This window comes from Hylaeus anthracinus, unplaced genomic scaffold (assembly GCF_026225885.1).
Source record: "Hylaeus anthracinus isolate JK02 unplaced genomic scaffold, UHH_iyHylAnth1.0_haploid 3, whole genome shotgun sequence".
NCBI classification, from domain to species: domain Eukaryota; kingdom Metazoa; phylum Arthropoda; class Insecta; order Hymenoptera; family Colletidae; genus Hylaeus; species Hylaeus anthracinus.
The window spans coordinates 11824959-11843016 of NW_026535284.1; the positions used below are offsets into that span (position 1 = coordinate 11824959).

The 18058-nt window shown below is 44.4% G+C and overlaps 2 protein-coding genes across 5 annotated transcripts in view; both read left to right on the plus strand.

Annotated features, from left to right (window-relative positions):
* LOC128893970 (uncharacterized) overlaps positions 1 to 18058 on the plus strand; it is a 155501-nt gene that overhangs the window by 122671 nt on the left and 14772 nt on the right. The window lies entirely within an intron of this gene.
* LOC128893961 (fibrous sheath CABYR-binding protein-like) lies at positions 1185 to 16248 on the plus strand. 4 transcript variants are annotated; one of them, XM_054155294.1, is made up of 12 exons: positions 1196 to 1556; positions 8135 to 8173; positions 8987 to 9211; positions 9573 to 9661; positions 9744 to 10033; positions 12500 to 12538; positions 12868 to 12912; positions 12993 to 13583; positions 13986 to 14055; positions 14487 to 14702; positions 14801 to 15035; positions 15145 to 16248. In XM_054155294.1, exons 1-12 carry the CDS (start codon positions 1482 to 1484, stop codon positions 15325 to 15327), a joined length of 2097 nt encoding a protein of 698 aa, XP_054011269.1. In that variant the 5' UTR covers positions 1196 to 1481; the 3' UTR covers positions 15328 to 16248. The 4 variants fall into 4 exon arrangements, with proteins under 4 accessions (XP_054011271.1, XP_054011272.1, XP_054011270.1 ...); XM_054155296.1 differs by lacking the exon at positions 8987 to 9211 and having other exon boundaries at positions 1185 to 1556; XM_054155295.1 differs by lacking the exon at positions 8135 to 8173 and having other exon boundaries at positions 1191 to 1556.

An 18058-nucleotide genomic window follows, 5' to 3' on the forward strand; every position in this document is an offset into this window, starting at 1 on the left:
ACTATAAATGTATTTTTAATAGCCTGTCTTTCCTCATTACTACTTAGAGAGACGTGAATAGATTTCGGTCCGCTTTCATGAGATTTATGACCTTCGATTTGGCAGACTACAGAAATATCCTTTCAAGTTATTGCCCCTTCTTTCTAGAACGAATAAAATCTTTTTTTAACCACTGCGCGCGCAATGAATGTATTGGATTTCGAATATTTCGATTTTCTCGCGAAAATAACAATAAATGTTTGTAATTAAAGGACCAAATTTAACTGCGAAGAACTGCGCAGAAGTCGAGGCCTTTTACTTGGCAGTTTATCAATTTCTACGAGTATGTTAAATTCCAATGGAAGGATACGCGATTGTCATACAGAAACATGTTGTTCGAAACAGATGTATGGCCAGTTAACGCTTTTGTAACAAAGACTTAGGGTTGGATCCAACCGTTGAACTGGAGAATTGCCAGTGTAATATGTGAAGTAATAGAAGTATAACCGAGGATCCAGTTTATTGTTAAATAAACAAAAGTGATGTCGAACATTTCGTTCCGTTTCTGTAAGGAAAAGACGTCATCGCCCGGTATTTCGAATAATAAGAAATCTGTTCACGTTATTGTAACGTTGATGTCAATGGTCGTGTTATCTTTTTATCGACTTCATTGCGTTGCTTTGCGTGGAATGAGACAAAAATAAAAACTAATAGCAGACCGCGACGATTTTTTTAAAGTCCCTGACCGATGATTCGCTCCGGCACCTTGACATCATTTTCCTACCCCAGAATTTACGGTGTGCCGCTTTTAACCCTACGAGAATTCCTGGATATTTGGTTGATCCCACGCTCGAGTGTGTTTCTTAAATGAGCTTTTCAACGGAAGCTCTAAGGTTAAAGAAGAATTGCTACTATATATTTATCGATAGCCTCGCAAAGAAAAACTTCACTAAGTTTACGAACGTTTCGAAGGGATATGGCATTCTTCGAGGTCTTGACGCAAGGACTCGGTAGAGGTCTTGGAAAACGGGGTAAACAAGGGACCGTGAATCGAAGGTGAGGATCGTGGGAGGGCGATGAAAGAGGGTGGCCGGTTTGCAACCTTAACACGATTCTATTTCTTTCGATGCATCAGACCGTGTGCTGAAAATGACGCAATTGAAACGGTGACTGTGGGTCTCTTCTCGGGGAGACACGACACACGTTAAAACGTCTTCCGTCGTACTTCGTGCCGTGTAAAAGAAAAAGACGCAGCGAGGTGGGGTAAAGGCGATCGTGGTAGAAGCCGAAGAAGAGTTCTGGCGAACGAGCAGAACCGTACGAACCTTCATCGCGACCACAGTAGCGGATCTCTTCCACCCTGGTGCACACGTTATCGTTACGACACGTACACGTACACACTCGTAGTACCAATTGTCGACGAGAATTCGAGTGAAGACACGTATAGCACCGAACGAACGAGCAAATTTTCAGCCGAGAAGAAGAACGAAGCGAGAGGAAAAATGGTTTACGAGAGCGACTTCTACACAACCCGACGACCCTATACGCGGCCCCTCGTCTCGTCCTACAGCGTCACGGTCAGTATAACAACGGAATTGCCGAAAGAGCGGGATGAAGTATGTCTTAATAATGTTTTTGCTGGATGGCACTAACGTCGAGTAAGAGCCCCGTGTGACACGGAAACACTTTAACTGAGCCAACCCTATTGTGATTTTATCCGATCCCGAATCAACGTTTCGTCCCCTCGACGATTTCTCCAGGATCATCTTCTCTTCTTAAACTTTGAGTGGAGTCAATCGAACACTCGTATCGGGAACCGTTAGAGATCTGTCAAACGGCGAAACGTTGAGTCTCGGATGATCGAAAGAATGACACGCCTTGATCACCCGTTCGTTCACGAAATCGATCAACGACAGGTACGACATCGACAACGACAACAGATGCGTCCGACCTAAACGGATCGTTGTTACTGTCGGCAGATCGAATTCGATGTACATCGAAGTCTCTACTTCCACACTGTATTCCGACCACTGTATTACTTGTTGCTACCACTGTTATCATTGTCTACCACTTTTTCCGACCTCGAAACGTGCACTCGGTGTCTCCCGGAAGTCAAACCGGAAATCCAATACGAATCAATCGTCGCACGACTGTCAACGATTTCACTGCAATCTACATTTCAGATAACGTGCCAGATTAACAGCACGAATCGAGTTGTACCTTTTTTTTTTTGTTTCTTTTTAGTGAAGATTTATACGCGTTGTTGCACGGTCACAACCTCCAGTTTACGGAATTAATTTGCACCTGCACCAAAACAAACTCTGTCACGAGTTCATCCGTCGAATTAAACGGACGGCAAGCCACCCGTTGAATGATTTGTTGTCACGATCATCCCCTCGCTGTGTCCGTCTTTGAACCTGTTTTGTATGCATACGTTGTACCCTGAAGTAACGGGGATTTTGGCAGCTGTGGGTCAGCTGCACGTTTTACGCACCCTTTCGTCTACGACTATTTAAATATCGAGTTATTTTGCGTACGAAACATTTTTGAGCCAATTTATTTTAAGCAAAGACACGAGCCGATCGAATATAAAAAACGTTACGAGTCTTAAGTTACAAAGTCCGTCTCTGTCGTCGAACGAAAATTTGAAAATTGATATAAATAGTGGTTTGAGAGAAGGGAATTGGAGGAAAGACTATTCATAGCATCGCAGCCATTTTCCGGGACTTCGTTGTGTTAAACTTAGATGCCGTACGACCCGGCGAATCTTGGATCTGTGAACAGGAAAATGTATTTGGCCGACATGTCTGCACACGCCGAAAATTGCATGATTGAACGGAGGGCGTGTATCCGAGAATGTAGGTAAACCAGCTGGCGATGAACTATTTCAAGAAACGTCGGATCGTTTCCAGCAACAAATCAAACGACGAAGCTTCTATCGCGACGCCCACCAGTTCGAAAGTTAACGGAAAACACGAAATGCTTTGCAGCATTTTTGATCGAGCCTCTCGTCCGAGAACGAAACGCCAAGTTTTGGCAGTGTTTCGTCCGTCAGCATTTGTTTTGACAACTCGGATAATCGCGCCGTTCCGGTGTCGATCGTGGATCAATGGTGCCGCTAAAAGCTGGCCCAAATACCTAACTCCCTGTCAGTGATTCTAACTATGCCCGGAAGATCTTCGTCGAGGTCTCTACCTTGAGCATGTCGACCGATTCCAATGACAGAGGATGGTGAATCGACACACGAGGGAGAAAACCTCTTTCAGAAAATAGTCGGCTGGTGTGTTATTAAGAAATTTCACGTCTTTCTTCGTTTCGGTAGAGGGGATCGGAACGTCGGGTGTTGCGTTACTCTGTCCTAATTTAGGCTCACGACGTAGCAGCGATGTTGACTCCCACCACGAGTGCTAGAATTCGTCACGGAAATTCATACGTGTGATTTCTGGTAGCCATATTTACGCTACCTAAACTCTATATCGCGAAAGTGCACGCTTCTCCTCGTTTCGTTCGTTTAAAGAATTGCATCGACGATGGCGGATTCCGTTCGAAACGATCTAGACTAACGCGATGTAACGCGAAATGTCTTTATTAAATATGCCTCATACGACAAAGGAGAGAGAGTTCTCGATTCTCAAGTTATAATTAGATCCCGACATACCGTAGTATGTTTGGCTGCTGCTGCTGCTGCGATTCGACCCACGCGATGGATCACCGAACAACCGCGTCCTTTGTGGTAATTTCACGGGAAAAGTTACGCGAGAGTCGCGAATGTTCCTCGTATTATTCGAAAGATTGACAAACTTAGAGAAGAAGACTCTCGTAACTTAAAGATACCGTAATATTTATAGAAGCCGCGTAGAAGAGGGTTGCCGTATATCCTTCGATCAACGATCAGGAATGTGCGGGGGCGTGTACGAAGACGCGGGTGTTGCGTTCTTCGTACACCATTCACGTTGGTTCCATCTATTTTTGCGTTCGCGGCAAGAGTCGTTGCAGACGAGAGAAGAGAGACAGAGCATCCATGGTTTCCTTGTACTTATCGTAAGCGCGATGGTAAATGCTCGAACTTTAAACAACCGAGATCAGAAGATAAAGGGGTCTTCTCCCTTCGCCGACGCGAAAAAGGAACATCTTTGGGAATTTTATACAGCGAAAGCACGAGACAGATTATCGTCAAATTTGGCACATGTTTTCGTTAGTCATCGAACATGATTTTAGAATTTTTGTAGCCAGATAAAACAAACGGAAAAGCCGCAGGGTGTTCGACAACGGTTGTCCGTAACTTAAAGGGCGATTTTGCTCGTCGAAGCACTTTACTTGAATTTCGTCTTATTCTGGCATGTAGAATCACCCCTCGAAGTTTCGAACATCTGTCGCCGAACGTTCCGTGTAACGGTAGGAGGATCGGTGTGGAAGTGAAGACGTCGAAAGGAAGAGAGATCCAGACGGAGGAGAGTTAAAAAAAAAAAACGCCCCAAACGGAATAAAATTTACAGAAGCAGGACTACTTCCCTTGGGAGAAGGTACCGTTTGTTCCACGGCCATCTTTGGTACCGGACCCGTTCACCGTTTGGGGTCGTAAGAAGCAGGATCCACAGAAGGAATTTTACCAATATGTCACCCTAAAGGACAAGGAGGGCGTGGTGCGTGGAAAGAATGCCGCGAAAGAGGAACATAAACGACAGCTGGTGGACGGCGGCGCCGTGTCAAAGGTCACTTTAGATGCGGCGACCGAGCTGGCGACCAGGGGTCACGTCTTCGAGAAGGGTGTGCTCGCCAGACATCTAGGTGCTGGAAGACGCGTCACCACTCCTGCCAGCGGTCGTACCAAGATATTAATGGCACTCCAAACGCCATCTTGGTACCGATTCTAAGGTCGACTCGCAAACAAACGAACGATACGTCTGTCGGTGGATTCCGTTTTGTGGAAGAAAAAGGTTTAAGAGCTCGGCTGGGAGATATTTTTATACCTTGCTTGGTAGATTGTAGTTGGCTATCGAAACCACTTCAATTTCGAATACTGGAAATATACTTTGTCGTCAGGAAGACGTTAGCGTCGTTCTATCGAAAAACACAGCGTGCGTTACGTGCACTTTGGTCGGTCAAATATGGATTTTATTTCGGAATTTTTTCAAAGGGATGTCGGTACGGTTAAAACTGGAATTCCATAATCGATAGTGATTACAATAGCTCTGGAGTACGCTTTTAGCTTCGGGTGTTATCTTTTTATGTCGGACCTAATATGTACCTACATGTTCTTCTTTAGCATCCACTCGCGTGCAGAGACAACGTTTCTTATGTAATTACGAATAATTAAGGCAGACTGTCCCCTTAACCTGTAAATCAATCTTTAATTTCACCTGTACGCACGTAGGAGAAATAAAGTATTTCGATTTTAAGAAACGCTTTTACTTGACCCGTTCCTGAGAAAACGCGTCTAATCACACCTAGGCAACCTTGCCTTCCTATAAAGAAGGAAACGAACCGGTCGAGTATGTCGATACTATCGATACCGTGAAGTTTATATCCGGCAACGATAGCCGGAAGACGATGCTTACGCGAAGTTTAAAGACGGCGACGGTGAAATCGAAAGAGGCTCCGAGATAAAGCTTCTAACAATAAGACGAAAACTGACATCGAAACGAGACACCGAGCTGCACTCGTGCATACTCGAGCAAAGAACACGAACATAAACGTACACAGTTTCGCGTAACGTAATCCATGTGTTTCTTGGCAAGGGCGAGTTCAGTTGCTCAACGTAGCACTCCGAGTGTCCTGAATATCTCGGCAAGGAGACATTATTAATGCATACGTGTACCGCTCTACGTTTATAATTGGCCCGCACGTTGTGTGTCTACAGATAGAACGGATATTACCGCGAAACGCCTTATCGAACCTATTACTCTCTATCTTCCACGTTGTAACATGAATAAACCACTGACCGTTGTAATCTTCATTTAACTGTGCCTAACGTTGTCAGCCCCTTTCCAACTGTCCCTCGCTACGCTTCGTCTGGATTCCTCACAATTGCTTAGAAACGATGATCGAATCGCGTCTGAACGAAGGATCGTTTTAACGAGCATCCTACGAGGAGGTTTTGGCGAAACGAACCGGACGAAGCATCGCTTCACGCGTCGTAGTTTTCTTCCCGTTTCCATTGTTCCGTGACACACAACGTCCTCTTATCCAGCACACGTTATTCCGATACGGAGAACAGAGTCAAACCAGGTGATTGGAAACCCGAAACGAAAAGGAAAGTCAGCGTAAATAAATTCTTTCGCTTCTAAACGATTAAAACTCAGTGGTAGGCAGTGTCTAACAAGTCGTAGGTATTCATTGGTGACTTGTATCGAATATTCTCTACCTAACTCGATGCTTTCGGGTCATCTTCTGCGATGCAGGAGTTGATTGAGTTGAAAACATTTGACACAAAGTTTCGCCGATAAATTAAAATACGGCTTCTTAGATCACGAGCCATTGCGAATTTCCCTTGAATCGATACGTTGGTAGTCGCGAATGGCGTTCTGTTCTCCGGAAAAGCCTGTTCTCCACGTTGTTGACCTTGTGTAACCCGAATCTATAGACGCCTCGGCATTACGTGGTCCGTGACTATCCGGAAGTCGGCATGAGGGCTGCCCAAGAGCAGTACAGCTATGCCTACACCAACACCAGCTCGACGAGTTCCTCCTCCTCGGATCCGTACAGCCGTCCGCAGAGGTCTAGCTACAGCACAGAGAGCGTCGTCAAGAGGGAGAGCGGACCTTACGGATCGTACTCGACCGAGAGATCGTCTAGGACATCGTCCGGCGGCGGTCCTGGAAGCTATCATTCCTCTTACGAGTCCCATGCTTCCGGCCGTTTACCTGGTGGCACCACTTACCGCCATTTCTCCTACCGCGTCTAAAGCCTCGACCGACCCCGTGGCCCTCGATACTTTCGTTTCACCATTCTCGATGCGATGAAATTTCAATTTTTAAATATTCAAGCAAGAATTCGACCAACGCTTTCGCGAGCATCGAGTTTGGCGAAACGAATACGCCGCCTTCCTGTCACTCGTCGAACGCTTCCATTCGTTGTATCCTCGCGGACAGGAAGACGGCTCAGGTTTTTGTCATTTGTTATCCGAATTGCCGCTGTGCATCTGTAACACATATTGTAACGAACATGTATCCCGTAACTGCATTTAGACGTTTTGAAGCTAGGCTCGCTACGCGCTAGGTACCATCGAAGATGATGGCTCAGAGTTGGGCAGCGGTTACAAATCGAGTGAAAAGATAAACAACTCTTACGCAGAAGATAAAAAGATGCAAGTGCGGCTCTATGCGTTTTATAGATTTTTCTTTTAGATTTTCTTTGATGCATTCAACGTAGAACTTATTTTGTAATTCGTCTTTTTCCACTTATGGATTATACGTGTGGGAGTGTTTTCTTGCTTTCGCATAGCGGACCGAACCTTTTATATTCGCGCAACCATAGATTTCGTTTCTTTTACAGTGTGGAGCGTCGGTGTGAATATTAATTTAACCTCGAGAACGAGGTTCGTTATACATAATGTCGTCAACAAAAAAAGGAACCATAGTTTCTCACGCGACAGACAAGTATCGAGAGAACACGACCGCTTTCATGCCGGTACATGGACCTTTGTTCGCAATGGGAATAATGTGTACCAAACTAACCGTGACTAACCCATACTCATCGTCATCTCGTTAGACACACAACGCGACAATTGGCCAAACATGTTTGCTCGCGGATAATTTGAATCGTATTGCTTATATCTCTCGTCGAAGGTATACTTTTTCTCTTGGTTCGACACTCCTTTCTGTTTCGCATTGTTCTTAATCCCGACACATCGAGAGCACGGGTTCGATTCGATCGATGATCGCCATTTGACGACAGACACGTGCGTAAAAGGAAACAATAAGTAGATAATTAAATGAATAAATGAAGTAAAAAAATAAAAGAAAGTGCTGAAACATCTGTTTCTGTATTGGCAAAGTTACTAACCGGGTGTTGTTCTTCTTCTTTCTATTTATTCTGCTTCCCATGTGACTCCTCGTCCCCTGCCGCCGCCGGATTGCGCCCAATATCGTCGAAAATCGATTAAACGCACAAAAATATACGCCTACTGTAAATACAACCGAACCGGGACCCGCAGGACCGACCCATTGTTTTACCAATCTCTACTGTCCTCCAGGTAAGTAACATGGAATTTATGCTAGTAAACGAAAATGTAGCTCGCGAAGCCTTTAACCGCTAAACGCTAAATGCAATAAGTGCGATCGTGGATTTTGATAACGCCGCTGCGATAACCCAAGTAAAATTCTTTCTGGTTTTCGCAACGACCAGATCGAGCAGACGCCTTTTTGCTCGAGTCCATCAGCTTTCACCCGTTTCCTTTCCTCGAGCTGCATCGATTCGACAGGTTCAACGACCGCTTTTACGCGCATTCGATAACGCCGCTTTTCGACTCCCTCTGCCATCGTTAACTCTAGGAGACTTCTGGGTTAGATTACCAAGAGTTTCCGTATAGCTCACGTTAAGAATCAGAAAAAGAAATATAGACATTTCAAACTTGCCAGAAGTGATCCTGGGGTTAAAGATTCCTTTACTCATCGCTCGCTATTCATGCTCATCGAATCTTCCCCGACTAAATGTATTCATTCATCGCTTACTCATTTTCACGATCGCTGAATAAACAATTCGAGGATTGTCCTCGATGCAATCGCACGTTTCAACGCTTTCCTGCTTCCTACTTTTCGATGCCACTGGAAAGTTGATCATTGTCACGCTTCGGAATGATTGTCTACTGCTGCCAGATCCATTAGAGAACGATTGCACGATCGATTCGTTAGTTGATCATCGAAGAGAGAAAGCGAGACTGGCGCGCTACCGCAAGCTTAATAAGAAACACGCTTCTCCGATGCTAATTGCCGCTGACACCGCTGGGAACGTAACGATGATAGTCGATACTCGACGGATTAGTAAAGCATAGTATCGTGCCCTCCAGTTGAGGGGCATTCCTCACATGCCATACGTGGCACATAAAAGGCTCGTGACTGTAATCCACATGCCGTACCATACCGTGTACCACGGCGGAAGTCTGATACCGATAAGAGTTCATGCGCGCGTACGTCCCAGCGTCCTCGCAGCCGAACTCAACAGGATACGGCATCTGACGAGGCCCTCGACCGAATCCTACACGGAGAAGTATCTACAATCCAGGGATCGCATCGTAAGTCTGCCACGTCCCTCGTGGATTCTCTATCGAAGCGCGAAACAGATCCATAACTCGTCGCCATTACCATTGAGAGTCATCGAGTCATCATCCATGTCATCGACACGTCGCACCATCCATCATCTTCGTCGTCGCATCTACTCGTGATTTTTGCTCGTCTTCGACGGGCTGGTCATCCTCGTTCAGCGGGATCGCGTCGTCTTTTCGATATTAATACCGATTTAACCGAGTCGAATCGCACTCGATTCTCAGTTAACAGGAATAATCGAATAACAAGGAAACGTAGCGAATACTAATTCCTCTCGCAAGAGAGCGTCGGCTCGTTTACAATGTATATTTTACGTGTGTCTCTTCGCAGTACTTCGACGATGAGGCGAGGGAAATACGCGCGAGGGTGGACTCCCTTCTGAGACGAGTTCACGTCTTCGTCCCACGAGCCGTGGCAAGGTATCTAGAGAATCGACAAGTTATCTATTGGATCTAGCGAAGACATCGTGAACGTAACGCGAAATTTCAAACATGTTTGCAGCGACTTTCTGGAAGAAATAGTGCCGGAACGTATGCGTTGCGGAGACTACGTTCGCCGACTGATTTCCGGCAAGCAAAACGCGAAGAAAGACCCGGAACCGATTTCATGGTACGAGGTGCCCGAACGAGGTAACTTCGGTAACCTGGCGTGCGTCAAGTATGTCGCTGGCAGTCCACAGTCCGTGAGGAGACCCTACTTCAAGGTCGCCGATCTACGTCCATCGGACATCAAGAACGACGTTAACTTTTTGAGCTACTACAAAAAGAATCGTCAGGCGGCCGCCAACGCCTGTGAGTAGTTTCGTTACATCGACGCGACGCCAAACAAACAACCGATCAACGTACGCGACAGCAATCGAGAACGACTGCGACGATTACAACGACGACACTGAACGAAAAAACAAGTTTTTCCTTATATTTCGGTCGAGTCCCCGTGGCAAACGATACGAACGAACGATCCTCGCTCGTCCATTTATTTATTTAATTTTTTATGCGAACGAAAATCGACCGAATCCGAACACGAAACACGTAGTTAGAGGCACAGAGTAGAAGCGAACGATCGCGAGGAGGGTGTAATTACGAATAATCGTCGCGAAACGCTAGTTTCGTTTCCTCTTTTATTATTAACATCTCGAGAACAGTATTATTCGGCGTTAACCTTCCCCGCGCGTTACCAGTGAATATATATTTTGAAGCGAATTTTGGAAAATAAAAGCGGCCATGCGACGCCGTTGTGTGCACCTTTTTTCTATTGGTTTTTTCTTTCCCGCTCGTTTCTCTACTTTTTTCCTTCCCTACTTTTTTTGGATGAATGCCATTGATTCGCACTGTCTGACAAATTTTTTGGTTGTGCTGTGCTGGCTCTTATATTTTGATGTTTTTTTTTTTTTCATCCCACGTTCGTTTACACGGTCACCCCTTTATCCGTCTTTTTCTCCTTCGTTTCGTACCTGCCCATTTCTGTTATATATTGTGTCTAATTAAACACGTAGCGACGAAGGTGTGAGACAGTATGTCGGTTTTCCCTCCCCCGTCTAAACTGTGTCGAGCGGGTGTCTCGTTTCTTTTTCCATTTTCTATTTTGTTTCTTCGGAATTCTAATTGCGTGTTACACATACGGAGAAAAGAGCAATCGACGAGTATACAGCGTGAAACAGAAAACGGGAATGAGAGCAAGATTTTACACGATGGCAGACTCCAGTATAATGGCAGAACCAGATGACTGGGACACGTACACGCGGGTAAAAATGGCAGAAGAACCAGTTCGAGCTTTTTGAACGTTTCAGGCAAGGGGTGGAGAGATCGTGTTCCAGAGCTGTACGAGGATCCGACAAAACCCAAAAAGAAGGACGAGGAAGACATAGAGAACGACGAGCCCGCCGAGGAGTGACAACCGTCGCGTTGAATATTGTTTATTCTTAAATCTGTGACAAAAAAAAAAAGAAAACCAGCGACCACGTTTGAATACACGCGTACTCATGCACAGAAATAACTTACGATCTCGCTCTGAAGTAATTTAGCCTTCGAGATGTAGCTCGAGTACGTTTTTACGAAAGTTTTGTAAAAAGTGATTTTTGTTTTTTAGTATCGACAATCCCCTACAGAATCTTATCCCCGTAGCACTGGCTACGAAATAGCAATCGTTCGTACAGTTCCCCTTCGATCCAAAATCCGAATGGCGAACGCGAATTCGAATGAACAAGGAATTTTAGAACGAGTATTTTTCGAATAGAAATCCGCACGTATTCGTTGCATTAAACACTAACACAACATTCGCACCGTTACGTGTAGCGATCTTTAAAATTGTCCGTGCTTGCACAGAAAATGTCCGAATAAAATGATTGTACCCGATTAATTGTAAACAATACCGTCAATTATTTTCCTTGCACGAAAGTTGGAAAGTTAGAAGAGATGGCTAGCGAGCGAATGCGTTGTCCCGAGGTAAGCTTCTTTTACGTGCTTTATAATTTTATTCTAGCAAATTAGGTCGGCTGACGTTTTGTTTCTGAAGTGGCAAGTTGAGTGCTTTTCGGTTGCTGAGAAAACGAAACATTAACGTTAACGGCGGTAACAACAAACCTATGACGACGACAACGATATCGCAATTAAATTTTGCGTCGAAAGGGACGAAGGAGTAGCGCGCCAATTCGTCCTCGTTCTGCGTGCGAGCGATGTCTAATTATTCTCATGAAAACCACGTAACTTGTATTGTACGTACATTCACTTTCATCGCAGAGAACAGAAATGGTGAAAACACGTTGCTAAGTATACCGTGTGTGTGTTTTTAATTGACCATCACTCGAACACCGTGATTGTAGTCGGAGTCCAGACTCGTGTCATCAAAGCAAGACGAGAACAATGGATCTGGTTCATCGTTGATTCCATCGTTCCTAAAACTACTGCGCAATACCTATTAGTAACTGGAAATGTTACCGATTCCAGAAAAAATTTCATCGTCGATCGCCGATCGCGTTCGATGTTCCTCTAATATCCTAATTCATTCGTCGCACACCATCGTATGCTTAAATACTAATCACTCGTTCTTTTTTTTTTTATAGCTTTCTTGGTAACGTTTAAGTGCATAACCGATTAACACTAGTGCCTTGTTACAACACACTTTCCACGTCTATCACGGACTAACTTCGTAACTACGAATTTATTTGGCATGATCATTCCTGTTCATTTTAGAGACAGAAACGTCGCGACGTCGATCCTTTGTCGTTAACAGAATGCGTTTATGTTTCATGCATCCCGTAGTGCCAGAACTGCCGATGACGGAGCGAGAATTGCGGAAGGGTCTGTACAATTTGTTCGATACGTGTCTATACAGGGTGGGACACTTAAGGCAGACCTTGAAATCAATTGAATGAATTATTTAGGTAGTCTGTCCTAAGTGTTTCACGCTGTATATGCAGTGGGGGACAACATTAAGTGGAAGGGGAATAGAAATGACTATTATTCAAATTCAAATAAGCACTACGATAGTTTGAACCACGAATGCAATATTTGAGCTTGTTTATCCAGATTTGAATAATGGTTACCTATACACCTACCCATTCAATTTTGTCCTGGACTGTACCAACGTTGTCCAGTTACCTGTTCTCACGTAGCACAACAAATTTTAGCGCGAGCATTGCAACCCGATTTGGACGAGGCAGCGCTGAGAAAGGGTATGTTACGTTCCTTCACGTCCTAGCAAGTACATGTTATGTCCGAACGTGATTCCCGTATCGTTTCGTGTGTCTTGTAGCACCTAAGGTAGAAAAAGAACAGGAATCGAAGCCGGAAAAGAAACGCGAATCTAAGCGAGAAAAAGCGGAACCAGCGAAGGAACCGGAGCCTGCGAAAGAACCCGAACCTGCGCCAGAACCTGCGAAAGAACCCGAACCCAAACCTGCACCAGAGCCTATGAAGGAACCCGAGCCTCTACCAGAGCCAGTAAAAGAACCAGAGCCTGTGAAGAAATCAAAGCCCGTAAAAAAATCCAAACCGGCACCAGAACCCGTGAAGAAACTTGAGCCAGAGCCAGAACCTGTCAAGGAACCCGAACCAGTACCAGAACCCGTGAAAGAACCTGAACCAGTCCCAGAACCTGTAAAGGAACCCGAACCAGTCCCAGAACCCGTAAAAGAACCTGAACCGATCCCAGAACCCGCGAAGGAACCTGAACCAGTTCAAGAACCTGCTAAGGAACCGGAGCCAGAACCAGTGCAAGAGTCACAACCGGAAGTAGCTCAAGAAGCGGCGGCTGAACCAGAGCCGAAACAGGAAGAGAATTCCGAACCCGCTGCTGCGGCGGTGGAAGCTGTAAGTGAAACGGAAGGAGCAGATGATAAGAACGGTATGTGTTACCTTGAGATAAAAATTGAATGGGAATCTATACTTAAGGGAAACATGCAAAAATGGGCGAGTATCTATGAAATGTGACCGTTGTCAATGTTCCCGAAAGAAACCTGTCCTTTGTACGTTATTGCATTATGTAAAATTTGTTCTTTTGTTCGTTACTATCGATGTCCGTAAGAAAGTCCTGTCATGAAATTTGTTTCTTATTGCATGAAATGTAGCATCTTGTTACCTATACGAAATCTTCTTCAATTTTGAAAAAATCTATTCTAGTCAATTCGCGAAAATAGTCGTAAACCCTGTGCACTATACACGACGAAAATTTCTCAACGTTCAACGATACAAATTATGCTCGAGCGTTCAACGAGGGTTAAATTTAACGGATAAATTCTTATTTCAGTGAAGCAAGACAAGGAGGAGGCGGTAAAAAGGATAGAGCAATATCTCATTAAAGCTGCCGAAGAGGCGAGGTACGTACAGTCTATTGAAATTGGCGGTGATAGCGAGATGTTACACAACGAATAGATGCTTGAAAATAATTGCATCGACATAGTTGCCGGTCGCTCACTGAACGGCTGACGCCATAACATTGAACTCGGCCAGGTAACCTGCTAACTGACTCGATATAGTAGCCAAAATTTGCATGTTCACTGATCTCGAAACGTTTTGGAACTAATAGGGCACTGTATCTCGGACACTAACATAACAATCTAATATCGCGAACAGCCTAGTTCCTATGTATGACAGTCGACTCATTTCTTCACGCTAGAACTGTGTCACAGTGAACTTCTTCGAAGAATATAACAATTCCGTGCATGTACTCGCGTCGATCAAGTTCTAACGGAGAGTGATCGGCAACGACGCAGACGAATCATTACATCTCGCGATCGTTTCATCATAGGACCGACGAGGAGAGGAAGCAGGCCGCCGAAGAAGAAAGAGTAAAGCTCGAATTAGAGGAGTTGAAGGCGTGGGAAGCACTGCAGGTGGCGCAGGAACGAGCAGAGCATATCGATGAAATACTTGAGCAGGAGAAAGCCGAATCCGAGAGGCAAGCCGAGGAGCAGAAGGTGGAAGCCGATCGGTTGGAAACCGAGAGAGTACTAGAAGCGGAAAGGTAATTTGCGCGCCGGCTGCTGTATGACCGACGATAAGAAGTCACAGGTGTTTGGAGTGCGGATCACACGCGATGAAATATCGATTTTCTGTATCCAGGCAGCTAGAGGAAACACGTGTAGCGGCCTTATTGGAGGAGCAAGAAAGGATGGTGATCGAGGAACACCTGGAGGAAGTTCGTCAACAAGAGGAGAAAGAAGAGAGGCTAGCGGACGTTACGTTTGACGACGTGGACGAAGCGAAAGACCTCAATTCCCGCGACGATGTGTGCGAAGTCACGGATCAAGACAAGGAGGAGAGACCCTACGAGTTGATAGTGGATGATGAGACGAGGGTAAGCGTCTTCGAAAGATTAGCGACTACGTTGGCTTCTCTTTTGCTTCGCTTATAACTCAAGACAGGTTCGTTAGAAGATAATAAAATTTGGTATGCTTTCCGTAAAGGTCGAGGAGGAAGTCGCGCAAGACGAAGATTACGAGACGCACGACGCCCCCTTCGTCGAAGAACCTGAAGGAGCCGAGGGCAAACCCCATTCAGGCGAGACAGCTATCGAAGAAACGACGAGAATCGAGGAAGTCACTTTTGGTGGGGAAGAGAGTTTCGAATGGGGCGATCAAGACGCGTAACCCTTTCATGAAATTACGGTTCTCTCTGTGTAATCGTTACGCTATATAATTATCGTTGTTAATAGCGTCGCATCTCATTAAATCGCGTGTAAAAGGAAGATGAATACTTGCCAATTATGGTACGAGTCTCGTTGAATGTCGTTTAATTTGAATCGCTTCGAATCTTTCTCTCTTTAACCTCGAGTCATCGCGCATCTATTTATTTCATCGTTAACACCCATCTACGCACAAGATTCGCTATCGGTAAGTGGCAACCAGTTGATCGAGGCTGAACATCGATTTCCATCGGTTTGCCGCTGACGATGCTTTCGAGTCTTCCGAGTACCGAGTTAGGGTACGAACTACGTATCATCCTTATCCTACTTATCTGACATCGCATTAATCTTTAAGCTACCCGCGTATCTTATTCGAGAAATTGTTACAAACTACGCGAGTGACGCGTCAGAAATTTGAAAAATAAAAAGACAGTCTCTTCGAGACGCGTAGATTTTTAAATGAATTTTTATCAGATCGTCGCGTTTATTCTATTTCTTTTGATAAATTTATTTATTTCATACCGCACCGTTTCCGACGCGATAAAAAGAGGCTTTCCTTAGTATTACGTAACCATTCGATATTCTTCGTTGGAAAGCAAGCAAAATATTAATAATTTTATAGCGATCGCGTTAGAAACGGCAAGATAAAAGGAAAATTAGGTACACGTATGCGCAAAGTTTGTAAGGTAGTTTTCCTATGTTAGCAGAAATATATATCTTCGACGAAGATAATAATATATTAATATATATTAATTATGTATTACGATGTTCCTACGTTTAATTCACACCGCACGTTCACAATTGTAGCACGCACTGTATATTCACGCAATGCATATTTTCTGTATACTTCTACGATAATAAATCTTAGCATTTAAATATTTAAGCATCCTCAATCTCGTTGATTTAATCGAATTAATGCTTGCCGTTTCGTTAATCCTCTCTCTGTCTCTCTCTCAACCTGTTTAATCCTAATGTAATAGCCTTATCGATAGGCTTATTAACATTAATACTGGTAAAAAAGATTCTCAGCATACCCTAACGTTTTTCAGGTCAAAGTCTTTGATCAATGGCCGTAGGCGGTAGATACCAGCTTATAAATTCATCGTCGCCTCGTGACATCTTCTTTTCGCGCTTTCACGTACGGTGCATATTTCGTGACATATTTCGCGAGGCCAATTTTTAAGATACTTTTCGCGCGACGAATGAAAACATCCGCGGAGCTGTTTTCGCGGCAATCCCCGATTGCGCGAAGTAGGCCAAACGAGAGACGGACTAGCTCGAAACGAAGTCTAAACAGCGTTGCTCCCAAGCAAAAATGAGGTTAAATATGTGTGCCAGCTACCTCTGGATAACTCGGTATACTAAACGCGTATCTTTATATGGGTCAACGTATGTTGGCCCGTTGTCACCGTGATAACCACGCCGAATATTATATGGTGTTCGAGGTGGCTCTATGCAAACGAGATGACAAACACGCGTTAACAGATCTTTCTTGGTCATTCTTCTTCTAAATTTTATTAACTCGTCGCTAATTACTTCGCTAAGTATTTCGTCATCAAATCAATTAAACAGTCTATTCGTTATGGTATCGGTAAGAAAAATGGTAGCGTGACTTGGAGAACTTTTGCTCGCAATCAGTGAGAACGGTCGCCTACCTCGACCTTGGTTAACGTTACATAATATCGGTCGTTAATACAGCGACCATGCAAATCGATAATAAAGGCATCGATGAGCACGTACGTACGTAACGCAGACATCTCGAGCTACGTTACGAAAGAGTGGAAAACACGTTACGATCGTAGAACATTACCATATTTGTACGTAGTTCGACAATTATACGAAACAATCGTAATTGGAAAACTCCAATGTCATCAGCCATTGTTTTCTTTGCAGCTTTGCTTGTCATACGAGACTCGTTAAATGATTCAACTTCCAATGAACTTGTGAAACTTGTAGATGTACTGGCGATTCAACCAATTGTGTAAAATTGAAATGGGAACGATATTATTATGCGGCTATGTTAGTTACATCTACAGAAATGATGGTACCGGTGGAAAGGAAGCATTCGTAGAATATTATAAATTTGTAAAAATGATATCGCGTTGTTCGTGTGGCGTGATTTCCAAAATGAGAAGCCGCGAGCGACAAGGCGAAATCGTTTGTAAAAGGCAGGAGGGTCGTAATCAGGAAACCGATGATCGTCCCAAACGTCCGTCGGCCTGTGTCGTACGTTGGCCTGACGGTGGTATCATAATTTTCGGAAATGAGCGCCAAGATTAGAGAGAATTGACGTCATCGTCGCGACAATAAAAAGAGGGATCCGGCGTTCGTTTGTCCGTCCGTTTGCGAGGACGGTGTGCATATCACCGACAATGAATAGTCGAGAAAGCGGGATGCGGACATAAGCCGAAGAATATACAGGGTGTTCAACCGAAGTGTTACACACGTATACCGTGTCTTCGAGGAAAAAAACCAACGATATACTAGACTTGTGATAACAAAATCATCGTACCGCAAATGCATTGCATCATCTTCCAAATATCTGGGAAGAATTAATAAAATTTTAAGTATACTTATTACAAGTTCGCACCCATTAGCTCGCTATTATTCGCGAGAATTATCAATTGTTCCCAGATATTTGGAAAATGATGCAATGTACTTCCGATATAATAATTTTGTCATATTGGCACAAGTCT